This window comes from Festucalex cinctus, chromosome 8 (assembly GCF_051991245.1).
Source record: "Festucalex cinctus isolate MCC-2025b chromosome 8, RoL_Fcin_1.0, whole genome shotgun sequence".
In the NCBI taxonomy this organism is placed as follows: Eukaryota; Metazoa; Chordata; class Actinopteri; order Syngnathiformes; family Syngnathidae; genus Festucalex; species Festucalex cinctus.
This window is the reverse complement of record NC_135418.1, coordinates 4,335,735-4,348,781: the sequence shown is the minus strand read 5'-3', so window position 1 is coordinate 4,348,781 and position 13,047 is coordinate 4,335,735. Positions and strand designations below refer to the sequence as shown.

Genomic DNA, 13,047 nt, shown 5'->3' with positions numbered 1-13,047 from the left:
GCCACTTCGGATTGGTGCTTGGAGACCACCTTGTACCCCCAAACATGCGGCCATGTGTTTTACACTGCATCACTTCAAAGATTTTTATGCACATCGTTTGTGGGTGCATTGACACTTTGATACAGCATTTTTCTCTTTCTGGTCATCTGCTTCTGTCACCATATACCAAAATTGCACATCTGTCTGATTTGAGTTACTTTGTGACTATTGGAAATTTTGAATCTGATCGAAAGGCCATGACATGTGGGGTTCCTCAAGGGTCAGTCCTTGGACCCCTGTTGTTCAGTCTGTATATGTTACCTTTGGGTCAAATGCTTCAGAACGCCGATGTTGACTATCATAGTTATGCAGATGACACACAACTGTATTTATCAATGTCCCCAAATGATAGCAGTTCTATTAACGTATTGTGTCATTCTCTAGAGCAAATTAACAACTGGATGAACCAAAATTTCCTTCAGCTGAACGAAAACAAAACGGAGCTCATTGTTTTCGGCAATAAAGAAAAGAGGATTGCTGTTAAAAAAAAAAAAACAGCTTGAGGCACTGTCTTTAGAAACTAAAGACCAAGTTCGAAATCTTGGGGTACTATTAGACTCAGACCTGACCTTCAGCAATCATATTAAATTCATCACGAAAACAGCCTTTTACCAGCTGAAAAACATATCCAGACTGAAGGACTGCATACTTCAAGCAGACCAAGAGAAGCTTATCCATGCCTTTATCTCCAGCAGACTAGATTACTGTAACGGTCTTCTGACTGGACAATTGCAGCTCATTCAGAATGCTGCAGCTCGAGTTCTGACCAAAACAAAGAGATCAGAACATATTACTCCAGTACTTAAGGATTTTCACTGGCTCCCAGTTAGCTGTATAATCGATTTTAAAGTTCTGCTACTCGTCTATAAATCACTAAATGCTGATTGAGTACAAACCCAGCAGGGCTCTGAGATCTACAGACTTGGGCCAACTAGTGGAACCCAGAGTTCGAAGCAAACATGGTGAAGCTGCATTTAGCTATTATGCTGCACACAGATGGAATAGGCTGCCAACAGAAGTGAAGTCAGCCCCGAGTGTAAATGCTTTTAAATCCAGGTTAAAAACTTTGCTTTTTTCTTATACCTTTGATTAGGGACTTTTAAACAGCTTTAATTAAGTGTTTTTTTTATTATTTTAAACTTCCATATGTTAAATGTTTTAAAGTTTGTTGAATAATGTTTTAAGATTGTTATTGTATGTTCTTTTTAGTAAATTTTCTAACCTATTTTCATTTATTTTTCTTCCTCTGAATGTTAACTACTGTTTCTTGATGCTTATGTGTTGTCTTTCCTTGTGTAAAGCACATTGAGTTGCCTTGTGTATGAAATGTGCTATACAAATAAACTTGCCTTGCCTTGCCTTGTCTATGTGACCTCCCTCCTTAACTATAGTCATTCGCAGCCAAATCTCAAGCTCAGATTTAAATACAGTACTTGGCTCAAGGTGGATAGACATAAGAGACACGCGACCGAGCACTGATAGACTTTCCACTGGAGTGGATTAAATCAGCATCAAGAGCCTATAAGCTCTACTGGAGCCAATAAGAAAATGCGGTATCTTAATGGTACATATTTTCACGAGGCAGCCCAGTTGCCTAATATGTCTATTCTTATGAGTCATTTACTTCTTTAATTACCTTTAGCAGCAGATGCACAATGGTGTATTAGTGTGAATGATTTTTACTGCCACTTTATCATACTGAGCCTCTGAAGTTGAAAGGCGGAAGAGCGACTCACAAGAGAAACAATATATAGTTGGTAGTTGCTCATGTACTCCGGGAGTGTGTTTATGGGTTTACGCCACACTGACGTTGTAATAAACACAGGCTCTATTTAATAATGGCAATGGAAGGAAGGAGATGTTTTTAGTGAGATCTGCTCCATTATTGAATCATCCTCATTGTTTGGCATAATCAGACAACACCATCCATGTGTTCAATCCCATGTGTCTCTTCAAGTGTCTCATCACAGTTTGGCGTGCTTCTTTTTGTTGGCAACAAAAAGTTACTGATGAAGCATGGACAAGCTTATTTACTGTTCCCATATTTGCTGCCTGTGCAACTCCAACAATCCATGTCATTTGCATATGCTGGCTTTTGGTGTGTCTGTGTGTTTTGTCTGCAGCTTGTGTACTTTCCTTGGTGTGATTTTCGCATGCAGGCCATCCTGAATGGAGGCCTTCTTTAGCCATCTGTTGTTAAGCTGCTGGCTAAGCAATGCTTGGAAAGCCAAACAAATGCAGAATACACAGCAAACTGAAGCTGTCAGGCCTGTATAACCGGGCTGACCTCGCCGGGTAAGCGAGGGGTGCAAGGGCAAGGGTGACCTCGCAAGTACCAGGCTCCACCTGTCTGAGCTGCCTCGTTTTGGGCACTGCTTTCCCTCCCCTCATCACTACTTTCGTCTGCCTCCATGCTCGAATGACAATTTTGTGAAAAAATTGCCATTATTTATGTGACCTTTAACCTGTAGAATTCAATTAATCATAAATAAATAGTTATAGTTTTAGACTTTTGAGAGAGCAAATAAACAACTGAAATAATGTGGTCACACTCGTTTCTGAAGTTGTGGTTGTGTTCAGATTCAGAATTAGCCAATCACATTCAAACTCATGTTAAATGGGATTTAGCACACACCCACTACCATCAAACGCCCCTCTGATTAACCCTCCCAAATGTTCCGATAGTAGGCTTTCCCTGAGATTGTTTATGTTTTTGTTTTGTTTTTTAGCAAAAGCTTGAAGGTTTTGTACAGTAAAAGGGCCCATTTAACTCATTCACTGCCTTTGACAGGTATACTTGTCAATTGTATTTTTTAGAGCGGGGATAAATGGGGGCGAATCTGATCATGCTCCATTGTAAATGTCAAACTTGGAAACAACTTTACTGATGCCCAACCACCGGTAGATGACATAATTGCCCCATTTTATATGAAATAAACAGTTTCTGAGTCCATGGGAGAAATGGCTGTACAGTATTTTGGCAAACCTACATTTTTCTACTGCCAATTATAAAAGAACGGGACGAGGCAAAAAGTAGGGAGTCTATTCTGCCATTTGTAGATTCGGTTATATAATTATTGAACGTAATATCACGTGGGTATTGAACATTTTGAAATTTTCTAAAATGGCTTGCAGTGAATGAGTTAAATGCACATTAAGGATTTTGTTTTACATGATGAATCTTTTAGTAGCCCTACAAACTGCCGCATTTTTTTTTATTTATTTAAGAATTTTAACATTCTTATTTTGAGGTAATGTTAATTAATTTGAACCAAAATAGTGGTTCAGATGATGGATAGATGGATGTAGAGAACATTGCAACTTGTAACAATCAATTGATGATAATGAGACCTCACTTACTGGATAGCTTGTGTTATTACCTGATGGTAAAGCAAGGACATACTCAAGCGGCCATGACACTCACTCACTTTCTACCAACAACAAGATATCCTTTGCTCCTCCGCCAAGTATCAACATTTTCGAACACGAAACTTAGCTGACGCCCATTTAACATGAGTTTAAATGTGATTTCTTAATTCTGAACACATTCACGTCCCGTTTACTTCCTCTCTCAAAAAGTTTGTTTTCAATTTAAAGGTGATTTACATAAATGGCGGAACAGTTTTGAAATGATTTATCATGATGTTTTTTTTTTGTTTTTTTTATTTTTTTGAACAGGGATGTGTAGACATTTCGTTTCCACTGTATATGATATTAAAGTGTAAGTACAAGAAAGTTGACAGTTATATGTTTGGAAATATAATGCCTGTCTATGAGTGATGTGACAAGTGTTATTAACTCTTTGACCGCCATAAACGTTTAAAAACGTTCAGTATAATCCTAGGATTGGCCGCCATAGACGTTAATTGACGTCTACTATGTTTTTTTATGGAAACGGGTGGAGGAAAGCCTTGGGCAGCTGTGCTCCAAGTATCAAGCCGATCGGGTTACTATAATGGGTATTCCTGGCCACTAGATGGCTGTGATGAGTCTTTTGGACAAGATCGGGTAGGAGACAACAGTAGAAGAAGAGAGGCTGAGCTAGAGTGTTGAGGGGGAGGGAATGGCTAACTTGGCTAAGGGAGTCAAAAAAGGCTACAGATGGCAAGCAGCTCACGCTTGATCCTTATTTTCAAAGCTCAAAAGCATCGACCAGTGCTCAAGAGCACAGTGATGACGGGGTTAAGTCATATTTGAAGCGGTGACGCGGCCGTTTCGACCACGTCCTAAGGCCCCACCGGCTAGCGATGCTAATAACGTCCTAAGGCCCCACCGGCTAGCGATGCTAACACCGGAGAAAAGTGGTGCACAACCGAGCACGTCTGCACAGATGACGTTTCAGCGGACGATGACGACTACTATGGGTCCGATGCAAGACAGTCTTGGACAGTCTTCCAAAGAACGTGAAGGTAAGCGCTAACATGCTAAGAGATTGCTAGTAAGATTACTTTCCTAACTTTCTCGGGCGATCTGCTAGCAGCGTGTGTAAATGTGCTGATATACACTAGAACATCTATTACCTATACAAACGTGAATGTATATTTTATAGATCGTGCTCACAGCAACGTCCGACCGCTGGTTCTACGACAAAGAAAGGTAAAAAAAAAAAATGTTTTCAATACACCGCAACAATAAAAGGAAAGTCTTTCGATAGTATTGTAATTGTATATGTTTCTTTCAGCTCCTACCCAAAGTGACCCTTCTCACAGTGAGCAGAACAAAGGTAAAAAGAAAAAAAAAAAGATTCTCCACAGCACTAATAAAATATTTGATGGTAAACGTCTTCTATAATTTACAGAATGTGCATCAACCAATACATCCAAGAAAAAAAGGTAAACATGCACACACACATTGTATCACAGTGCTCTAAAATAATATATGATATTGAAATGTATATTTGCAGATCCCAAAGTCTGGCTGGCATGAAGTTGATGAATTCGGCTGGCAGCCAACCATCTTCCCCTTTGCTGCAAAACCAGGACCAAGGGATGCTGCAGCAGAGCTGAATTCCCACCTGCCAGCTGACATCCTGGAGCTCTTCATCACGGATGAACTTCTCCAGCACATCGTTCATCATACCAACCTCTACGCAAATCAGTCCATGCAGAAGCAGACTGACAAAAACTGTTGCGCACGTGTAAATAGTTTGCAAAGAGTTTTCCAAATTGTTTGTTCGGATTGCTACTGTTGCATGTAAATAAACTGTTATTTTGCAATCAAAATTTTTTTTTCTATTGTTGGGGTAGTGTTTTATAGAAGTTTAGGTGTTTGTAGAATCACTCATGCAAAAAAAAAAGTGCCAAATTCACTAGAGTGCATGAAATAACATCGTTTCGCAAAAAGCTTGATTTCTCCGAATTTTGGAAGAAAATAGAGGATTTGGGTGAAACGAAGCTGTTTTCTATTGTTGATTACTGAAGATCCGAATAAGGTAGAAACCAACTTTTTTTTTTTTTTTTTAGATGAAAGATGAGACTTCAATCTTTCATTTGGTAGTATCCGCGTTTCCATAGTCCTAACACAACATTTTCTGTGGAGCTTGAAAGATCGGTAAAATTCTGTAAATCAGCTGGCAGTATGGGGTTACCTTTTCCGAAAATGGCTGGCAGTCAAAGAGTTAAATATAAGGTGCTTGAGGCAAACCTTATGTTCTTCTTTACCTTGAAGATAATTATTGTGTATTTGGAAGTGTTCATCATTTGAATGCGTTTTTAGCGACTACAAATTGCTTTAGAATATTATTGATCGAATTTTGTTGGTGAAATTTGAAATTTACTGTTTTATTTTGTTATATACATGCAACACTCAATTATGGGGCAATACTTTTTTTTTTTTTTTTTTTTTTTTGTATTTGACTGCTTTATGGGCTGGACCTTAAAGTCCGAACGAGGAGCAAAGTGTCTTTGAAAGGAAATAGCAGCAGTGAAGAATGACAGGTGAGTGTAGAATCACGATCAGTCGGAAAGTCAAACACATAACCTTGACATTTAGGCCCATGCTGCCGAAAACCCCGTCGGGGCCACAGACGGAAGCCAGAGGGCCTGATATCTTGTGAGACGGACTACGTTAAGGGCTAACCTATTACTCGTGTTGTTGCTGGCTGTCTCTGAGCTGCCATCCCCTGCCTAATAATGTCTTCTGATACGTGTCTGTTAAGTAAATACGCTGAAGCGCACAAAGCGCCACCCATCCCCGCACGAGTATGGAAACACGTGCAGACCTCAGTCCATCTCCTCCTTTCTCCTTGGCCGCAGGGATCCAGTTACACCTGCTTGCACATCGTCTAGCAATTAGGAGCAATCTGCTTCAAATCATTTCACGTTCAAGGTCTCTACCACCTGTAGCGACGGGAGACAGACATTTGTAGAACTCTAGAGACCTCTTCAATAACGCTTGAGAAAAACAAAGGTGGCACAGTCCTGTGTTTGACACCCTTAACATACGCCCACTTACTGTTTTCTCTCTACTTTTATTCATCCACACTCTGGCTCTTTAATCACTTTTCTGCTTGGTATTCAACAAGTATGATGTACAGTATATCACAGTTGAATTAAACGTGATAATGCGCAATGCATGCTATCCATGCCTGTTGGCTGTTTAGAGTTTTTGATTGTTGGTGTTTGTGTGCCAAAGAGCTGGTCTGCTTTTTGTTGTGGGGTGCGATTGCAGGGGGCGGGGGTGTGTGTGATGTGCTGAATCCAGCTGAGAACTAACATGACTGTGTGGCAATGCTCTGAGCTGGGATTTGTAAGACACCCAGAGCTGGCTTTAGCAGCAGGAAACCCCAAAGCCTGTAAATAATCCACATGTGTAGACAGCACATAAAGACATCCAGTACTTAGCAGTTTTCTTATCACAGCTTGATGGCCCCAGGGACAAAAGAGATGCTCCTCCCTTTAATCACTAATATAGTGTGAAAAGTAGATGCGGATAATATTTTAGCACATATGAAATTGATAAAATAAAAGAGTCTGTGTTGCTGATAAAGTTTGGCATGTGCTGCAGGTTGTTTTCTAATCAAAAGCCCCTGTAGGATTCACTCCCTCAGTTTTATGTGAATTTGTCCCCCACCCCCAACGTGTGTATTAGGTTTACAGCTATTGTTTTGGATGTTAAACAATAATGTGCACACATTTCAAACAATAGCCACCTACACAATAGTAAAAGTATTTATGTGGGTCAATATTTGCCTTGACGCTTCAGTTTTCAGGTGAACCTGCTTAACTGACTTGCATAGTTCTCTTGTTGCCTACATTTGTTGCTTCAATCAAACCATTATAATGTCCAGACAAGGAAAAAAAAAAAAAAAAAAAAGCTCTACTTTTTAGGTGCGATAGATGACTTGTGCCTGTCAACACTTCACTTGATCACATTTGGCCAAAGCAGTTATCAGAATGGAGTGGTCTCTCAAATGAGCGATATCTCTGAATGGGAGATCAAAAGAAAATAGATTCCAGAGCGCACGTAAGGAGGGGAAACTTTAAAGTATTGGACTGGGTGCTATGTAAACATGCAGAAGCAGTTCACTGCAGTTTTCTAGGCTAACATTAGGCCTCTGTAAGGTCTGTCTTTTTAATATACAAGCTTGACAGCAACAGTCCTAAAGGTGAAACGCACAAGTTCCAGTAAAAAAGAAACATTTGCTGCCTTTCTTGCCTTTTAAAAGTCTCATTCTGTTATAACCCAGAAGAACTAGTTTTGTGCCATCAGGCAGCAATTTGATTTTAATTTGCCAAAGTCAAGATGATCATGACTCTATTTTCAATTGTGTGATCACATAATTATTGTCCTTGCTATAATTAGAAGAATGATTTCATATAAGCGTTGACATGAATAGAATGAGGCAGATAATCTTTCTAACACCCTGCGAAATTGTTTTTGCTAAATTGATATGTTCCTGAGGCAGGTTGAGGCGTTACCTTTTTTCAGAGCTGCCAAATGTTACGGATCATCCGCATTTTGTTACGGAAATCACTGAATGCTACGCTAACACATTTATATATGTGCGTGTATATATATATATATATATATATATATATATATATATATATATATATATATATATATATATATATATATATATATATATATATTAGGGGTGTTAAAAAAATCGATTCGGCGATATATCGCGATACTACATCGCGCGATTCTCGAATCGATTCAACAATAGGCAAAATCGATTTTTTTTAATTTTTTTATTTTTTTTATTTTTTATTTTTTTTTTTTAGGATTCACACCTTAAGCATGGAAGAATGTTATATGAACGGAACATTAAGCCTTAATATTTTATTTTAATGCTGTTTAAACATGAAACAGATTACAACCTCTATAAGACTGAAATTTCAGATAAATAAATAATACATTTTCATATAAATCTTACACTCTACAAGCTTACTGATAAGTATTTTCTAAATTTGAATGAAAAAAAATCGCAACAATCGACTTATAAATTCGTATCGGGATTAATCGGTATCGAATCGAATCGTGACCTGTGAATCGTGATACGAATCGAATCGTCAGGTACGAGGCAATTCACACCCCTAATATATATATATATATATATATATATATATATATATATATATATATATATATATATATATATATATATGTATATGTATGGGGCGGCACGGTGGATGACTGGTTAGCACGTAATTGGGCTCTCCGACCTGTCCCTAGGTGTGCTTGTAAGTGCGAATGGTTGTTCGTCTATGTGTGCCCTGCGATTGGCTGGCAACCAGTCCAGGGTGTACCTCGCCTACTGCCCAAAGCCAGCGGAGATAGGCTCCAACCGCCCAAGTGTTTAATTGTTGTGTTTAATTTAAAGTGTTTAATTCCAGTAATGTAAAATAAGAAAAAAATTAATTAACTTAAAACCATCCATCTTCTCGACCGTTTATTCCGCACAAGGGTCACAGGGGGCGCTGGAGCCTATCTCAGATGGCTCTGGGCAGTAGGCGGGCTACACCCTGGACTGGTTGCCAGCCAATCGCAGGGCACACAGAGACGAACAACCATCCACACTCACAAGCACACCTAGGGACAATTCGTAGCGCCCAATCAACCTGCCATTCATGTCTTTGGGATGTGAGAGGAGACCGGAGTGCCCGGAAAAGACCCACGCAGGCACGGGGAGAACATGCAAACTCCACCCAGGAAGGCCGGAGCCTGGACTCGAACCTGAGTCCTCAAAACTGGGAGGCGGACGTGCTAACTACTCATCCACCGTGCCGCCCTAACTTAAATCCAAACAACAGATTGAAAGCAACACACAAGCAACCAGACTAAACTCACTGACATGGGGACATGACAACCGGCAGCAACAAGAAACAGATCATGACGATCACATCATATATCCTTGCTACTTTTAATATAGTCTTGGTCTATCTGGACAGCAGGGTCAACTACATATTATGTTGTATGATTGAGCCACGGAGGAAGTTCTAAGCCATTTTATATTTTCAGGAAGACTTCCCATAAATGTATTTCTTTATCCATTACTGTCTGAACTTTCCATCATATCCTGTTGACTCAACTCTTTGTTCCAACACACTCAGTTGTAAACCCACACACAGTCTCTAACACGCACACAACACACCCCGACACGCGCACACGCACACAGGACGGCTCACTGCATTTGTCATCACGTACAGTGGAAAAGAAAACATGTTGACATCCGAAATAAAGCACATATTTGGCATTGGAACAATTCCAATTATTGGCAAGTTTGATACATTTTGATATCACTATATTATGTGACGGTAACAAAGCAACTCTTCTACTAATATAGACAAGTAATGGTTGGCACACCGCTTTGCTTCTTCATAAATTAAACATGTTAAAGTGTTGTCTGACATCACACAGTTATCTCGTTTTTTTTCATCTTGCAACAGTCACATGCATGGCACCATCTTCTGACACATCACATGCTGGAACACCACATTTATTACAATATTGCTCCATTAATTAAAGAGGGGACTGATAGATTTTCCATCTTTGAGATGAGCAATGTGCCCCTGACTGTTTGTTTCATTGTGGGAGCAATCATCTGAGAATCGTGGAAAGAATGAAGCTGGTTATTTACCCAGATGGTTTACTGGTGGAGGTGTGAGACTGGCCAGCTCGCTGTGGGAACACAACGCTTGCTTTTCTTGGTATCGCTGACCGTTTTCAAGACCACAGTATTTTTTTCCCCCCAGCACTCAGCTTTGTTTGCTCTGGATGGCATGTTTGATTATTTATCGTAAGGGAAAAGGGAGTAGCTGGAGCAATAAACATGTGACTTCACCATATTTTGTTTTCCACTGAGAAGGCTGTGTCCCTTTTACAGATATTTGAAGCAGTCATAAAGCTGTTTATTTGCTTTCTTGATTGGAGTTTGGCAGAGCTCAAGGAGAGCCAAAAGCACTGATAACCATCAAACAATAGAAAATGCTCTAAATTGAACATCTCTCTGGATACTCTTTTGTTTGTGTTTTGTCATCCGATCTTTGTTTGCACCAACTTTACCTCCACTAAATGATATCATGGAGAGTATCAAGCAATGGTCTACAATGTTTATTAGTTTATCAGAAGAGAAGGCATCCACTCTGAAAATGGGCATAGGCGTGCTCTCTAGGGGCATATTACTATTTGACACTTTTCTGTTGGACTTCATAAAAAAATCATTTAACCTATTTTCTCTTTCAGACTCTTCAAGTAGCTGGGCAGTTACTTCTGCTGCAGCAGTTTCAACAAAACACTGGCTCCAAATCCCCCAAAGCAAGCAACAAGGACCAAAGGTTACAGGTACTGTAAAATGTTTTCTTTTTGCTACTAGCTCTTTAATGCAGATGTTTATTAGTGTATTCAGCCATTGGACTTTGGGTTTCTAAAATTAAAAGCAAATTGTAAGCTAAAGTTTTGTGATGCTATACGTTAAATAATGCATTTTTATTTGTGCTGTCAAAGTTTACGCGTTAACTCATCGATTAATCACAAAAAAATATCTCATTAATCGTGTATTATTGTGCAATGTAAAGTAAAGCATTTAATAAATGTTTGCGTTTGACATTCAGAATATTTATTCATTTTAAATTATTGGGGTCTTTTTTTTCATTTTAAATTATGCAAGTAATTAACTGATTAGAAAAAGAGGAGGATGAGAGTGTGCAGTGGATCAAAAAATGTTGATGACGTCCTCATAACATTAAATGTTGAAAGAAATAATACATAAGTGCTCTTCCAGTTTGGCGGGCAAAAAAATAATGATTTAAAAAAAGGCTTTTTAATTAAGCGATTGATCGTGATAATCAAAATTCTAAGATGTGATTAATTTGATTTAAAAATGTAATCGTTTGACAGATCTAATTTTTATACACAAAACTAAAAATTGGACAAGGGCGATATGTTTTTTTTTTCAGGGCCAATATCGATTACATTGGGGGGGAAATTTGAAAAAGAAAATGTGGTGTTAGATTTTTATGCTGACTTAAATTAAAATTGGCATGCTGATTCCAAAATTGCAGTCAGTCTTTTTCTAGCACGTTAACAGGCCAACTCATTCGGCTGTAAAACGCCATTATGTAAAAGAAGACCACTGTGGAAAAGGACATTATGAAATAAAAACTGACTTTGTAAAACAACGTTTTCTTATCTTATAAAACCTTGAAAATAAATTAAATGTCATTATTTTTAAAAAAGTATGATGTTGTTAAAATAATCATTATGAAATATTTAATCAAAATAAAATATTTGTTACACATTAAAGAATAGCATAACACTTTTCATAATAATACTAACACCTCATTTTAAAATTTTATGTCCACATTACATAATTGTCTGTTATTTATCAAAAGGATAGTTATTTCAAAAAGGCCTTTTTATTTATTGAATTTTGACACTTTTGGGCTTCCATATCTGGCGGCCGACATTTGTGCTAAAAATAGCTTTGACGTGGATGATAAACATTGCTGCTACCTAGGTACAGTTCATTAGCAAGTAAACAGACTTACCAGCACTTGAATGCTACTTCTTTGCTCACCATTCTGTCCCGGCTGGCGTGTTGTTGCGCTCGGGGTGACAATAGAGAGGACGCTGTGTGTGACGTAGCCCGTACTCGAAGCCGATTGGCTGACGCGAGGCGAAAAGCGAAAAAAATTCAATTTGTTTAACTTTGGCGAATATGCGTTTGTGCGGATTTTCGTCACGAATGTGCGGATTTTCGCTGCTGCGCACCGCGTCCCAGCGCGCGAAACACATCCTCCGCGCCGCCCCACACACTTTTGTTCCGTTGCGTGCACATGCGAACTCCATTGACTACAATGCAAACGCGCCGCCGAAACACCTTCCCCCGCTTTTGGTGAAAATGCAGCATGAGAGGTGCATCTTCTTCACTTGGATGAGGGAATCATTTGTTTATATCGGTGTGAAATTGCGAACAACTTCAGGGCATGTTTGGTGATTAATAGGGAGGCCCTGTTCTTTGTGCATGTATATATAATATTTAATACCCTGACTGTCCCATTTTGGGCCCTTTTTAATGAGCCATTATAGCAGCTCGGTCTAATGTCAGGTTGTGAAAAAGCTTCTTTGTTGTGCAGATGTCTTCAGAGTTGCTCCCGAGGATGAAATATGACTGCGATGACCTTTCAGTTGTGTGCATATTTGTCAGGATTCAAATAAGTTAAGGAGATCAAACCAAACAGTTTTCCCAACCTGGCAGGGAATTGTGCTTCAGAGGTCAACAGAGGGGACTACAATCGCAAATTCCTGCATACAGCCAGTTGTTGGTACATAGTGAAGTACTTGGCCATCTTCTGCAGACAAAGACAAAATTAGAATTCTAATTTATTAATGTATACAGAGAGCTTGCCCAAGCTGTCACTCAGCTTTTGAAAAGAGAGTTGCCCGCCACCCCACCCCACCCCACCCCACCCCGCTCATGCCCACTTGGTGTGAAAAGAGCACAGACTTGCTGTAGTATCTTTACTAACACCATAAATTGCCTGATGTCCATTGTTCTGTTTT

General features: G+C 39.2%; 1 protein-coding gene and 1 long non-coding RNA gene across 9 annotated transcripts in view; both read left to right on the top strand.

The window, feature by feature from the left end:
* foxp1b (forkhead box P1b) overlaps positions 1–13,047 on the top strand; it is a 346,037-nt gene that overhangs the window by 155,745 nt on the left and 177,245 nt on the right. For all 8 annotated transcript variants that reach the window (XR_013284556.1, XM_077529009.1, XM_077529011.1 and 5 more), the window contains one exon: positions 10,729–10,827. Coding sequence is in view for 7 of the 8 variants with exons in the window: in XM_077529009.1 (XP_077385135.1) it covers positions 10,729–10,827 (99 nt within the window). In the remaining variant the exon portion in view is untranslated. The remainder of the gene's footprint in view (positions 1–10,728; positions 10,828–13,047) is intronic.
* On the top strand, positions 3,748–5,236 carry LOC144023483 (uncharacterized). Its single transcript, XR_013284557.1, has 5 exons — positions 3,748–4,448; positions 4,589–4,635; positions 4,721–4,762; positions 4,838–4,871; positions 4,943–5,236. It is a non-coding gene; the product is annotated as an uncharacterized LOC144023483 (long non-coding RNA).